Raw genomic sequence first — 16,465 nt, 5'->3', positions numbered from 1 at the left:
ATTTATTATACAAATTATAACACTAGGAAATCTAAAATATTATTTAAAAGATAGCGAGAGAAGTTGACTATATAAACGTGTATCAAGCAATACTTTTAAATTGTTAGCGTGATAACTCAAGGAAATATGGTTAGGCGACATTTATATATGTACACAAATATTAATAATCAGATTGCATTATATATAGTGGTACATTTAGTGTTTCTAATAAAGCTCAACTTTCGGTTCCTAATTTCATTTTTCAAAATTTGGGTAATGGTGGTTATAAGAATGTCTTTGCTTGATCTCTTATTTCTACGAAGTAGAGCAATATAATATTGCAATTCACGTACTGTAACAAAGCAATAAATCCACAAACATCACGGCTATTAGACATCGAAGCACGGCATGATAGACAGCGTACAAGTATGATAATGCGGCTCCCAAGCTTTACCGCCTATTGTATCAAGGTCGCTATGTCAAGCAAAAAGTGTAAACTAAGCCTTAAACCGAGAATTATCGGGGAATATCTGACCACCAATCAACCAAAGCGGTACAACGACCTCTTTTGTACCTCGGCCTCATCGGTGTGTTCATCAATAATATCATTCCCGGCAATCAAGGTTTCCAAATAATTAGATAATTGTGTTATTACCAACAAGCTATTACCTATAATTGCTTCTTCTCTGGGCAACCAACTTGATGAGGTCGTACATCAATTCCCGCCACCTCGATTTAGTTATATTTTTAATATTACTCTTTGCCAATGGTTGGCCATCCACGGGAATGCCATATAACACCTCGACATCTGCCGGTGTGATGGTACATTCGCCGATCCGCATATGAAATGCGCGTCTGCGGATAAATCTCTCAATAAGTGCGGTGATGATTCCTTCATCATCTCGCACATTACCCATCGCCAAAACCCCCAAATCCACACCTCTCAAAGTAATTGAGGATGCGATTATGTAAAGGGTATTGCCTTACGTGATTCAAATTCATGATCCATCCGCACGACGTATAAATAAACACGCGTTCCGTCCGGATCAATGTTCCATCCCACACGGCACTGGGATCGATGTTATTCTTTGGAGTGTTAATAAATCATAGTTTTTACGGACCTGGATGTACGGTGACTGCGGGGCGATCCATATCTATAACATTGCAACACCAAGCCTTCTTTGTTAGAATAATTGACAACACCTTACACAATTGTTTACTATATATTCAATAGGAAAGTCAACAAAGGTCAAACTATAAGATATATTATCACGTGAGAAAAGAAAAAAAATTAATAAGAGTACAGCTTGTCAAAAAATAATTGCGGTTCCCTATGGGGTCAACGAAATGTAATTAAACTTTTGGTTAAGCTCATAATTAATTGCCATAATAGTATTCATCTTACATATAACTACTTCTTTTCTATTTAAAACAAACCATATATTTGGAGAGGGGATGCAAGGTCAACCAATTTTTTTACAGATCGGAAACGTTATTTCGTTAGTTATCCAACGAAATACCCATTTTGGTATTAAAAAAAAAAAAAAAAAGGTCATGCTATTTTTCTCTATTATCTTCATAAACAAGTCCAACTTCCTCACAGTTTCTTGATCTTATACTTTTAATTTGAAAAGTAAAAATTCTTCATGCTTATCAACAGCAAATAATCTCCAACGACTAGTCACAATTTGAACATAGAAAATGACCCAACAAATGATACAAATATCTTTATGTTATGTTTAACAATCTTACTTTCCTCACAATTTCTTCATCTTTTTTTTAAATGTTGTTCTATGAAAATGACTAACTAAAAGAACATTTTATAATATAAATTTATACCTTTTTAATCAGTAACTTCGACGATCTTTTTAGTATTTTAATTGTAGTTCGTTGACCAATAAACTCTACTAACATTTTTTAAAGCTTTTTTTAATTGAAGCAACGGCGAAATTACCAATTATTGATTAACTAAACTTGTAACTTTTGTTTTCTTTATTATAGTCTACTACACTAAGTACTAAATTAAAAAATATATGTAAAAACTTATAAAATTAAGAAATTACCTCAATTTGAAGAAGATTATAGAGCAAAAGTTGAGGAATCCTTGTGATAGGATTAGTAGAAAAAGAAGAAAAGAATGAAGAACGGAAGAAGAGAATGAAGAACGGAAGAAGAGAAAGAATGGAGGAAGAGGAAGAAGGGAAAATGGAGAATGGAGAATGGAGAAGGTCAATGACAAAATATAAAAACCTTAGCTTCCGTATGCAATGTATACAAAAGTGCAAAGTATGCAACGAAATATAAAAGAAAAAATCAATTTTTTAGCTTTGCATTTCGCAAAGTATGCAACGAAATATTAAAGTGCAACAATGCTTCTTCCAAGTCAAAAAAAAAATTGAAAGCTATTCACTATCTTCTTTTTTAGCTTCTGACTTGGAAGCAATTCTTCTGACAAGATTCTTAAAAATAATTGAAAGCTATTGTCCCTATAAAAAACAGTGAACAATGGAATCCGTTTCCACCAATTTTTTAACTTTGCATTTCGCAAAGTATGCAGCGAAATATCAAAGTACAACAATGCTTCTTCTAAGTTAAAAAAAAAAATTGAAAGTTAGTTAGTTTGAGATTTAGATAATCGAATACGATGAATATAAACGAAAAAAAAAAAAAAAAAAAAAATTATTTTCCTATTTCCTTTTTATATAAACGAAATACAAAAAAAAAAAATATATATTTTCCTATTTCATTTTTGTATAAATGAAATAAAAAATTTAATGCTATTTCGTTAGTAGTATCACGAAATACAAAAAAAAAAAAATATATTATTATATTTTCCTATTTCGTTTTTGTGTCAACGAAATAAAAAAAAAAAAGAATTTTTCGTTTTTCATATAAAAAAGGAAATAAAACAAAAAAAAAAAATTTGTTGCATTTCGTGCAATGTCCAACGAAATGCAACAAATTTTTATTTTTATTTTTTATTTCGTTTTTAATATAAAAAACGAAATTAAAAAAAAAAATTGTTGCATTTCGTTGGACATTGCACGAAATGCAACAAATTTTATTTTTTTTGTTTTATTTCGTTTTTCATATTAAAAACGAAATTAAAAAAAAATAAAATTTGTTGCATTTCGTTGGACATTGCACGAAATGCAACAAATTTTTTTATTTTTTTTTTTAATTCGTTTTTCATATTAAAAACGAAATAAAACAAAAAAATTGTTGCATTTCGTTGGACATTTCACGAAATGCAAAAAAAAAAAAAAAAAAAAAATAATTTGATTGAAATAATTCGGCCATAAACGTTAATGGTTTGTGTGGTATTTCGTCAAGTTATCCAACGAAATACCCATTTTGATCTTAAAAAAAAAAGGCATGCCATTTTTGTCTAATTGCTACAAAAATAAGCCATTTTGACTCCGGACTCGGCTCAAACCGCCCATTTGATACCCTTAATTTGGTTTTGCTAGAAGATCAGGGGCATATATCCCATTCTTAAGTGATGAGATACAATTTTCTTCTGTAGACGTTTGTCAATTTACCTAAAATTTGACTTCAGCATTGACATGTGTTTTTAACCAAGACAAAAACCAAATCCCCGCAACAACTTGTCTTTTTAAATTTATGTTTATAGTAATAGGTTCTTGATAAGAACCATGTTCTCGATTAGTGAACTTCGATTGTTTCCATTTATTGGATGCTTTTGTGAGGTTGACTGGCTTCTAACTTCTCTTATAATCATAAAAAAACCTGTCTTCTTGGGGATTTGATTATTAATTTATTTTAATGCACGGGAAGGTTCATAACTTAGACTTCTGCCTTTTATGTTGTATTCTCCCTATGCTTCCCACATGCAATACCTACACGAACGTTACCATCAACATTATCTCGCTAGAAAATTATTTGAAACTATGACAAAGTTTTGCCTTCTATATCTGTAATCTCACTGGCACAGAATAAGACAGATACATTGGGTAATTGAGTTTCTCAAGATGTTGCTTAGTGTTCATAAGGTCTCGGGTTCAATTTTTAGCGAAGGTAAAAAATACTAGATGTTTTTTTTTTATTCGTATTCGGCCTTGTGGATAGAGCTACTCAATATCTGTGTTGATGGGAGGTAGCAAGTACGTTGTCGAATTAGTCAAAAGGTGCGGACAAACTGATTAAACACCACAGTTATAGAAAAAAAAATGTTGGTTAGTGTCTTTTTGGTCATTACACCTTGGACTTTGAATTTCAAGTTCCAATGGTAGGTGTGGTGGTTCAATTTTTCTACACACAATTTCCATTGAGTTTGACAAAATATAAACTAAAATAACAGAGATGTAGATTATAAATCAAATAATATCAACTTCTTACCAAAAATTTACATCAGACTCATGAAGATCAAATTGGGCAAAGCAAGTTTGTTATATGAAAGAATCTAGAAATGACCCAAACCTTCTAAATCCTAGGTCAAAATAGGGACACAAAGAACTAAAGTGGTTAAAAAAAGAGTAGGACAAAAAAATAAGACACTCTACAAGACCAAAATGAAATTAATTGCACACTTTTTTCTTTTTTCTTTAAGGGCACCTTGAATTTCTTCCAGGACCACCATAGTAAAAATAATTACCCCAAACATTATTTTTTCCGGCTCTAATGTCATAGCAATTTGGATGGTCAGCTAAAAGATGAAGATTTGACAAAGGAATTAAGTTATTATCCCAATCAACTACTTGCAAATTTCTGAAATAAGAAGCCTTGCCAAAGCCTTCATCAGCAAAATGTCCACTTCCCATTTGTGTTGAAGTGTGATATCCAGTTGATCTTGAGTTCACTATTTCTCCTCCAAATTGTATCATGCTTGCATGGCCTCTCAGATGGCTGAACAACAAATCTGGCCAGTACCCAACTAATAGACCTGACCCGAATTCTAGCCACCAGTGTCCATGCTTTGGATCCTACATACAAGACAAATTTAGTTGTTCTAGTTGTTTTACATTATTAAGTCATCCAGAAGATAACCACAAGTAACTGTTAAAAACAAAAGGGGATTTATGACCTAAAAATAAAGCATAATATAGAACAGGTTAAAATAAATCGATTATGTAAAAGTTCTCTGTGCTCCGGTCAAAGCTTGTTATGTTGCATAGGGAGAGAGATTGATATGTTAGCACAAGAGAAAAATATATTTTTCACTCAGTGTCCAGTATTCGTATTTCGACTATATAAATTTGAATAAAAGTCGCATATTAGAGAGTAAAGTGCTTCCTATCAAAAATGATTTCATACCTAAAATTCAAAAATGAGATATCTAATTAAGGATGGAGGAATACTTACATTCCACCATAACCTCTATTGGTAGGGAGAAAAATATTAATGGAAAACAAAAAGTCAAGAATCTATTAGAAACAAGTGTGGAAACAAGAAGAAGAGTAGTTCCAAATTAAACTGGTAGCCCTAAAAGTTGTTAGCTGTCAGGTAGCAAGAAGGTAGAATATTAAATTGAAGATGGAAAATGGGAAGTTGACTCAGCGGATGCTTTTCTTAGCAAAATGTAGAGAATCTTGAAATTCAGAACTATTATTAAACAGGGAGGAAAAAGCCATTTGTAAGGAATAAAATACTACAAATGCATTTTTGTCAGCTCCTCAAAATCAAATGTCCCTATGCGCATGCCTCAACCCCACTCATAAAAGAAAAAGAGATGTACTATACTTGATAGGCATTTTTTGTTGAAGTGCAAAACAGCTAAAATACTTTTTAACCTTTTTCTTTTTTTTGGGTTATTAAAAAAGAAAGAGAATCAAAATGTTATAGGAAAGAATAATTAAAGCTAGAGATGACTTAAGTATACCTTCCATATCATTATGCCAATATCAAATTGTCTACCATTGACAGATGATCTTGGAGATATTGCTGCCCCCATTGCAATTCTGTTGTTTGTTTGAACGAAACCTGAGCATAATAAGTTGTAACATCCTGTAGCTTGGTATGCATCCGTCTACATTTCGAATTATATTATAAATTTAAGTTTTACGCACTAACGATGTAAACACAAATTATGCAATCAGATAGTACAAAAGAAAATTTTAACCTAACGTATCACGTATGAGACATGAAGAAAATAGAATTCTTACCGTCCAATAAGTGAAGAACCTAGGATAGTTGTCTCCATATAGTTCTGGGCTGACCTGAATATGAACATGGCACTTAATTAATTAACTCTACTTCAAAATCTCTTTTGACTTAGAAGTCAATACAAAATTTACTACTATAAAATATTAGCTGGCATTGTGGTATATGGATATATACTATAGTACTATAGTTTGTTATGACAACTAAATTAGCTGATGTTTCACTTTCAAATGAAGCCTTTATACTGGTGATGTTACAGCTTAGCAGCCATGATAATATCATCTACTCGAAAGGGTAAAAGAAAAGACTAAAGTAGGTTTAAATTGGACATGAAGCAATCTAAAAAATTAGAAACTTTTCTTTTGTTAACCCTATTTTTCGTTAGGGAGAGAGACAAAGAAGCAATAGAAGTAACCTAAATGCGTAGTCTAGCCGTTAATGAAATGGGGCAAATTACGAGAGATTAAGTAGGCATTGGAATATAAGAAATATAATATTTTTAAAAAGTAATATTTGAAAGAAAATTGAAAAAAAGGTTATTTAAAATTTGAAGTTGTTTTTGGACATGCATTTAATTTGGAAAAAAGTAGAAATTTTGTGAATAAAAAAATCATTTGAAAAATTGGTTAAAGTCAATTTTTCAAACTTCAAATTCATCTTCAAATTCTTTTCTAAAATTAGTCCAATGGTATAACAAAACGTTGTTTTGATTTACTTCAAAAAAAAAAGGGGGAAAAACTTATGGATAAACGAGCTCAAAGATTCAAGTTTCAAACGAGAAAAAAAGACTCAGGTGATTTCTTTTCATTTGTCAAAGTCGAGTAGAATTATCTAACATGTATTGGTGGAACTTGAGAAGCAGCAAATACTCATATAGAATTGTTGTAATGTGCACAAGTTAGCTCAAACACTACCCGTTGCAAAAAAAAAAAAAAACAAAGAAGAAAGGACATAGGATAGAAGTAGTAAAATCATCTACTTGGTACATCAAAATTTAAGGCTTATATCTGCATACCTGCCAACCAGCTTCAATGGTATTAAGATCATGGCCAAATGTGCCAGAGATGACCCATAGCTGTGACAGACTGAATTCATATTGGTCAGTAACTCTAGGTGTCCATACATTAATGCTTGCCTTTGCTCCATAATATTGATCTCCATTAACGAAAGCTACCGCATGCTGCCATATATCACCAGACATTTTTTAGACACATTTTATACGCTTCCCTTTAAGACACTTTAAAATTGTAATGTCCTAATCATACGTTGCTTTTAATGCAATGTCTATTCGACCTTGAATGTGACATCTTGACTTTTATTTGACTGTGTTTAAGTAAATTGATGTGCATATTGTAATTACCTCATGACCATTGCTCAATGTATCATGCCTTACACCTCTTCTAATTTTTCTACCAAATCTTCTTAAGCTAGTTCTCACAACATCTTTCTCTGTCGTTCTTCTAATTGGAACAGTTCCTTCAGGGCATGATTCTCCAGAAACTGTCCAAAGTTGTAAGCTTTCTGCCATTTCATTCATGGTGTTATTAGCTTTAGGCCTCTTTGGAGGTTCCTGCATTGCATGATATTAAACACATCAAAAAGTTATTCTAACTCTGTCTAAAACTAAAGAGTGAAAATTATTAAAGGATTTAACAAAGTACCAATGGCTTCATTCCCTTGAGCTGAGGATGGTCAAAAGCTGGTTGAAGATGAGATAAAACACAATCTATTAGATCCCCATCTGGACTCTGCATCACACAAAACCCAAAAAACCATCTTTTTTTGTTAAACACCTACTAATCAAAAAGACTGTAAAGCTGCAATCTTGAAAAGAAAAAGAGAAAGAAGAAAAGTGCCTTAATTGTTTTGACTGGAGGCTTGTTGATTTTCTTGAGGTGAGCCCTTATCCTCTTGAGTTTCAACAATTCTCGCCGTGGCCGGAAAGTTTGATTTGCCGGCAGAGTATTATGCTCAGAGACAACAGTAGTAAATGAAGAAGCAAGAAGCAAGAAAGATACAAATTTGAAAATGATTGAATTTGAAGAAGTAGCCATGGTTTTGGAATGTCCTTTCCTGATTGTTTCTTCTGTTAGCATTGATTGTGTGTTTGTATGTATTGGGGTTGTCTTGTACTGTGATGAGAAGCAACACAACAAGAGGATTTTTTCCAGAATTTTGTCCATGGAAGAAACACTTGCTGATCTTCCATATACAAAAATAAAAGAACAAGACAGGAAGAAAGATTCAAAGGAAGAAAGACAGGAACAAGACACGGTTACTCACACACCATTTTCAGAATTGTTTATGATTTTTTTAAAGACTCTAATTTTGACAGAGAAAAACAACTCTATATATTTCTACAGATTCTTTATGTATGTGTGCATATGTCTTGGTTTTTTGTACTGACACGCAGAAACTTCAGGCTTGAGTTTGTATTAAAATAGACCCATCATAAGTAGGGGCTGTTAATGTTAACCCCACTACTGTAGTTCTAGTCAAAAGTAACGACCAATTCTTTATTCTAATAGCTATGTTACAGGCACTCAAAAGATACCACTTAAAAATACGCCACAAACTGAGATTTTGGTGTTTCAACAGATTAGTATTTTATTTTATTTTATTTTTTGTTTCTGGAGACGGGGGATTCACTAGTACTGTTGCTTCTCTTGGTTTTAAAGAAAGAAATGGAGCATAGTTGGATTTGGCTATATTAGTCCTCACGGATCATTTGAAATTTAGAGTTTAAGTTATACACTTGTCATATAAATAATATTTGCATCATCAGGCTAACTTTACTTGTGGTAGGAGGTTACCTGTCTTATTTATTACAAATCTCACATTAAAGAGGTTACCTTACCTTCTTTGAGTAATCTAATAGGATAAAAGATTTTTTACACTAACGATGTATATAACTTAAACTTAATAAGGTAAACATTTTGAAAACATTTAACTTTGCTTGGTTATTTCCTTAAGTATAAGCTGTCTTGTAAGACAACCTACCATGTCCTAAGACCCAGTAATGAATAACAGGAGTTGAACTAGTCTACAGCGTCAGAAATTGGGGTCGATTGAGGTCGCTTTATAGTGGACCTTATTTAGCATTCAATTATCTACTTATTAGAAACATAATTATGATCCACATTTAATAGATGTAAACTAAATAAAGGAAAAGATTTTGACTTGTTTTGACACTAATATTTTCTTTTAATTTTCCATCAAAGATTATCTTTTCACACCAAATTAACGAACTTTCATTTCAATTTTTAAAATAGTTATTTAGTGTGCAACATGTGGAAGTGCACTGGAGCACAATAATCTGTATGTTCGCAATGCGCAAGGTTCTTGTTTGTTTCGTAGGTTGTCAGCCCAATATTTTGTCTTTTTTACCGATGAGGAGAAATTTATTGTGCAGTAAACTAGGTAAAATCTTTTACTATAGTATCTCAGTTGCCAACCTTCTCTTGTTTTGAGAACACTAAGCACCAAAAATGATTAAGCAAAATAATATTTTAACTTATTTTGATGACTGATAGATATTTGGATAATTAAGTTTCTAATATTGTGATATTTTGCAAATGGTCTTGCAGCGTTGTCTGAAAATTTTCAGAAACTTGAATGCCTGATTGACTTTGACCAAATGACCATGTCCTTACATACAGCCTTGGGACGGACATCACGGTCTTATTGCTGAAAATAAGGTCATGCAAATCTATGTTGATCGGATTTATCAGAAATTTCTTCTAATATGTTTCCCATCTATGTAAAAATTTAATCTTTTTTATGAATCTGACACAAGTGTAGTAGTAATTTATTTGAAAAATCAACATAAATGCAAACTTCGTAAAATTGGACTCTAATGGAAGTCAGTAGCTTAATCCTAGGGCCCTACCGTTGATAGTTTAGTTTAGATCATAAATAATAAAGTGCATTTATAGACTCTCAAACTTGGCCCTGCAGCCACTTTGATTGTTCTTTCTTTCATGTCAAAATTGACTTAATTAAGCAACTGAATAGTGATGTTAGTTATTCCATTAGGCTTGATCAATCTTGACCAATTAATGAAAAGCTGAATTATATAAATCATGTTTTCTCTTTTTAGTGTGGCCCAAGTGCCTTTTGAGGTTTCTACTACCTTTTGATATTCTTATACAACAATGTCGCTATTGTGTATTTCTAACATTGAACGCGTAACTTGATCTTAAAGTTCAATCTAAACTGAAAATTTGATTTAAAGGTTGAGGAACAGGGGGACTGGGACCACCTTATTAAAAAAAGAATACTAACAAGTTAGATAGGGTATACTTTTATTGATTTAACTATGTTTTCAAGAAATCCTCTAATTACATGTGAGTTTGATTTTAAGCTATTAGATGTGGCAGATCACAAATTTTGTTTACCTTAATAAATGGCTACAGAGGTTTTTTTTTTTTTTTTTGCGGGTGTGGGGATGAGTGGGTGGTGGGTTGGTGGGGGGGCTGAATTTGATTAATGTTGGGAATCATATAAAAAATTGTAATCTTTTTTATTACCGGTATAAAGTCATTGCATTTTAAACGTGTAAACTGGATACCAAAAAAGGGATTCATTTCATTATGTAAGTTAAATTATTGTAAATTGTTGTCAGACATATATTCGAACATTTTCCTTCACTTTTACACATCTTGTCAAATAATAAAGGGATTGATGGCTCTCCAGGACAGACTTGGCATCCAGAAGATGACTACTTTTTTGGAAGGATAGAGTCATTGTATTTTCGAGTACTGATTCTCTTTTAGGATAGTAAATAATTTGCTGAAATATGAAAAATTATGATCAAACATAATGTCTCTTTCACCCAAAAAGCAAATGAAACTACTGGATAAATCTGACCAAATGGCCGGAGAGCTTGGGAAGTTTGGATAGTGATAGTCCCATGGGGAAGTGAAAGAGAAGGGGACATGCTTCCTTTTGCGCTGGGGAGAAAAAATAAAATAAAATAAAATAAAAAATAAAAAATAAATACAAAGATAGGGCATCTGGACTTTATTTAGGCCGGCAGGATAGCTTCACATGAAGAAATTTTGGCACTAAAAGTGATTAATTTACAGTGTTATAAGTGAAGTGAACAGTATCTAAATATTATTTTTCTAGTATATAGAAGCATGAGTTTACTCATGCTTCGTCGGTCACTCTTAAAAAAAAAAAAAAAAAAAAAAAAAAAAAAAGCTCCATACTAAAAAATCAAGCAATATTAAAAAAAAAAAGTAGACCTCACCATCTCCAAAGTCATGTAAAAAAAAAGTGGACCCCTTATTTAAAAAAAAAATAATGTCAAAAAAAAACATACACCCTATATTAAAAAATCAAACAATATTTATATAATTCCCAAAGTATCCCCATTAAGTCAATAATGGTGGATTCATTACCACATGCGTATCAACCCATTAGTGAAAGCAAATGAAATTATTATGTACAACAAAAACATGGACCCCATATTATTGCTTTTCTTGATAGATTAAGTAGTCAAACCATACAATTTCCTTTCTTTTCTTATATTAACGCGAGATCTAATCTAGATATTTTGTACCGTTGTATTTGTTATTCCGCCATGTCATTTATTTATTATGTTTACTAAATAAATATACTTAAAATATTTATATTTTAAAATAAGATAGAATTTAATTACTTTTTCATTTTTATTCTTACTCTAATAAATGTGAAAAGAGATTAATGTCATAAAAGAAAAAATAATATTAAATGGAGATCAAATAATTAATAAGGTAAATTAGTCAAATTATAATTCTAACTGACGTTTCCTTAAAAAGCCGTGCAAAAGACAACATGACAAGTAAAATGAGCTAAACCAAGAATATTTACCAAAAATTAAAAAATAGTAGTTCTTTGTTTAAATAGAAAATCAAATTTCTACTTTGTTTCGTTTTAAACATGTAAAATTAATTTAATAGTTTGAATTAGAATTATCCAAATCAAAATTTGATAAAAAATAATAAGTATTGCTTAGGTCCAATCTACATACATTAACAATAGAATATTTTACACTTTTAAATTAATCGAATTAAAATTCAAAATATCAACCGACGATCTTAAATATTCTTTATTGTTTTTATCTCAAAAGAGGAAAATAGTTTTTTTAGTTTCTTTTAAAAAGTATTAATAAATTTTTGCCAACTTTGTATTGCAAACATAATATAATAAAGTTTGTTAGCAATATTATAAATATGTTTTCATATATACATATATATATATATATATATATAGATAGTGCAAACTTATGTATGTTTGTTAGCAATAGAAAATATACTCATATTATCACTATCCAAACACAACTACTGTGTGCATACACTATAATCCAAAATGTTGGACCAAGACGCTTGTTAAAGAGATACGCCGTCTAGTATTTATAAAATTAGTTTAATACTTAAAAGATACTTTCCAACATTTGATACTTAACCACTCCTTTTAAATAACTAAATCGAACAAACTGTTACTCAACAAAAACAAATTCAAGGACTAAAATGCCGAACAACCTAGAAAAAGTTTTAAAGGACTTCTAAAAAAACGTACCCCTACTAATTCTTGTACCTATTACTATCAATCATCTCATTAAAGGTAAAATAAAAAATTTAAAATTAAATTATTTGTAAATATGAAAATATGATATTTTTTCGTGACAGGCTAAAAAAAAAAAAATGTCTCACATAAATTGAAAAAAAAGGGAATAAGTATTTTGGTTAGATCCTAACCCATATTTTTTTGGTACAATGGAGAACTAAGCTTCTTAATATCTCTCATAAGCTACATGGCTTAAATCTGCTAGTAGAATAAACTTCATTTTCTTAATTCCGTGATTAACAAATCCTCATCATGTTTACAGTCTTTGTTCGTCAGAAAATAGAGCCTAACCCATATGCCTAAAAGGTTAATTATTCTTTTAGTCAAGAACCAAATCATATATAAGCCTAACTAGGCTTCATGATCAACCTTATTATGGCTAGTTTTGTTGTCATTAATCATTAGGGAAAGAAAACAAAGGAAATAGGTAATAAAAAGAAGTAAAAAAGGTGAGGAAGATGATTGGCATATCCAGGAGGGCACAAAAAGGGTGATGATAGTTTAAAGAGGTAATGAATATACAGTGGGGTAATTCACATAGCATGTGGTATGCCACTCTTTGGTAGGAGCACAAAGGTATGGACATATTTTACACCCTTTTCCACAAAGCTTCACACTTTAACGTCTTTATGGGGTTTTGGGGCACTGCTGCTTCCCACTTCTCCCTTTTTAAATTCAAGTTCATCTCTTCTTTTCACAAAGAAAAAAAAGAAAGAGATGGAAACCCACTGGCATTACCCCCATCTGCATCTGCCAGCTTAGCTGCAAAGGCAAACAATGGGAAGGAGAGGTAACAGAGAACTGTGTGTTAGAAGGGAGAATATAGTTTTTTCCACACAATGTTCGGTATTCATTATAAGGCAATCCTGATTAATTTAATTAGTTTCTCATTGTATAAGCCTTATTAAAGAAAGAAGCGTAACCTATAAGGACTTCTTTTAATTTCGATGCTCGAACCCAAGACCTGATCTGATTAAGATGGAGGGATCCTGTCAATCTTATCATAACCAGTGGCGGATCCAATATGCATGTTAGATATGGGTGTTGGGATTGAAATAACAGAGCGTCATGCGGAAGCTAATAATTACAAACCTTGAATGACGATAAATCATAGGACAAAGAAAGTATACTAAAGACGCATAATACTTTGATATTATTTGGTCGATTGACCTACATTAAATTAAAAAACTAATATAAAAGAAAGCATAAAAACTTATGAGAGAAAAATCTCCCCCTAAACAAGACTCCTTTAGAGACTACATTGTAGATGTTTTTTTTTTTTTTTTTTTTGTATAAGAGGGAGTCTTCAATATATAATAATAGCAGGGGCGGCTCAATAAGATCGGGGCCTAAAGCCAACTTTAATTGGAGGTCTTATTTTTTCTGCTCAATATTTTTTAAAAGAAAAATTAACCTATAAATCTATTGTAGGTAAGAAGGCCTCATCCTCCCTTAACTAAAGGTCTTGGGTTCGAGCTTCAGAACAAAAAAATCTTGCTAGGGAGTGCTTCCCTCTTTAACCGGCCTTGCGTGTCTCGAAATCGAATTAATCGGAAAATTCAATACAGGTATCGAACACCAGATGAAAAAAATGGGGGCCCAAAAATCTATATATAATATAAAGTTAGGAATAGACAATCCTATGTGGCACATTTCAATGGCCTTCATTGCCATGTATCTTTTTTCTCCTTTTTTTTGACATTTTCTCCATCATTTTTATCATTAACTATATTTCAAAGCCCATATAAAGACAATTAAAAAAAAAAAAAAAAAAAAAGGAATTGTAGTAATAAATTAAGAAGATGAAGAGTCAATAGCATGAAATGAATGTTAACATGTAAATGCAATAAACATATGTATTAAATGTTTAATCAATGACCTCATTTTTCTGATAAAAAATTTAATAATTAATGATCAACATTCACAATGTTAATATAGCAAAATACGTTAAACATGATATAATACAACCATAAAGAAATTACTTTTCCAATAATAGTTTTCAACCTTTCATATTCCTCCTTTATGGAAATGCTTGGAGTCTTCCTCTATTTTTAGGTATTAACTCCCATTATTTGCTCCCTCACTTGTAACTTATATCGCATTTAAATTCATTAAACCTCTTTAATTACCAAATACTACATTTCAATATGAAGATAAAGAACAAGTGTAGACAACTCTATGTTGATTAGGAACGACTCTTATTGCCTTGCGTTTTTCTCCCTACACATATTTTATATTTCAATGTCATTATACTATGTTCATCCTTTTTAACTTTTTCTTATTTTCAGACATCAAATTTTCCCCAGGCTAATGAATATGAAGGTTGGAGGTTTCTGAGGTGAGAAGGTAAGCAAAGAATTCTTTTCTATAAAAATACTAATTACTTTTATTTAACTATCTGTAAGCTTTTTTACGATGAGGCTATTTAACTCTGTCTCTTCACCTTATGATATTCTAATATTTTTGTTGCTATTTTGGATTTGGTATACTATAACTCCCGTTTGTTCATAGAATTTTCACTCTTTTTTTTAAAGTAATTCAAAATAATGTTTGGTATATAATATTAGATTCATTGTTTAAAATTTTCTTTGAAGGCAAAGAGCAATTCAAAAAAATCAAGTACTGCTTCAAGTAAGAGAAATCTTGAGGTCATGGAGACAAGCCTCTTCTAAAGTCGGCTGAAGAAGATAATCAAACGGATGAATATAGTAATCAAGCCGCTAAATCATGTAGAGATGGGCTCCATTTTCTTTGTAAGATATTTTTTCAAATCTTTTTTTCATTTGCTTTTTCCCTATTTAGGTTTTTATTATAAGAACATAAACCGCGTTGGTTATTCTCCTATCCTTTGTAAGTTTGTACAGTTTCTCAAAGCAGTAGTTTCCTTTGATTAATCATGAAAGCTAACATTAGTACAAAACTATATAGAATATTATTTTCCAAAGCTATTATGTATAATTGTTGTTTCTTAATTAATAGTATAATATGTAGATTATAGCCTGTCAGCTATTGTATATGAATGTGATAAATATGTCATAAAACTAAAAAAATTATTTTTAAAATTTATGATCTTAAATATGCGATGAATTTCTTATTGGGTTAAAATAATGTCATTAAGAGTAAAATAAAAAATTTAAACTAAATCATATTTATCGTTCAAACGTTTTTAATGACATCCAATATTACAAAAGAACGAAGCATTGACACCAACATGAATTTAAACTAAAAATCCTATTTAATTGGATTGAAACACTAAAAAGAATCTTTAGAATATTTTAAAATTTGTTTCGTGAATTTAAGGAGGTATTTTTATAATTGTGCGAAGCGCGGACAAATGCACTAGTTTTGGGGCCTAAAGCCCCCGCTTTGGTGGCTTGGCCCTCTGGCTGGCCCTGAATAATAGTGGTCAAAATCTTTTTCCTCCAATAAAAAGAATAGCCAAATGTGGAAGAGAATTATATTTTACTTCCAGGAAAAGTAAAACAATTATGGTTATACTTTGACTTTCTTTCAAGAAAAAAAAAACATCTATTAAATATTTGATTGAATACATTCATTATTGTATTTAACTTAAAATCGTTTAGGAATCTACCGAAGTTTAAATCTCAGATTCGCTGCCGAATTCGCAACCCCTGGTGGTGAGAATATTGGCTTTGGTCCATGAGTATGAATTGTCACCTCTCAAATTTCAAACGTAACTTATTTAAGCCATCTTCGAGGACACCAAATCCACGCCTTTTGTAAAGTTGGCCTG

At 31.2% G+C, this 16,465-nt stretch overlaps 1 protein-coding gene across 1 annotated transcript; it reads right to left on the bottom strand.

Moving 5' to 3' along the window:
* Positions 1-4,305: 4,305 nt before the first annotated feature.
* LOC132055957 (protein neprosin-like) lies at positions 4,306-8,523 on the bottom strand. Its single transcript, XM_059447991.1, has 7 exons — positions 7,956-8,523; positions 7,761-7,847; positions 7,460-7,669; positions 7,115-7,279; positions 6,102-6,155; positions 5,819-5,965; positions 4,306-4,922 (listed from the first exon to the last, which is right to left on the bottom strand). The coding sequence occupies exons 1-7, from the start codon at positions 8,280-8,282 to the stop codon at positions 4,545-4,547; spliced, it is 1,368 nt and encodes a 455-aa protein (XP_059303974.1). The 5' UTR covers positions 8,283-8,523; the 3' UTR covers positions 4,306-4,544.
* Positions 8,524-16,465: the final 7,942 nt, after the last annotated feature.

This window comes from Lycium ferocissimum, chromosome 5 (genome assembly GCF_029784015.1).
Source record: "Lycium ferocissimum isolate CSIRO_LF1 chromosome 5, AGI_CSIRO_Lferr_CH_V1, whole genome shotgun sequence".
NCBI classification, from domain to species: Eukaryota; Viridiplantae; Streptophyta; class Magnoliopsida; order Solanales; family Solanaceae; genus Lycium; species Lycium ferocissimum.
Note: the sequence above shows the minus strand (reverse complement) of the source record. Positions and strands in the feature narration are given on the sequence as shown.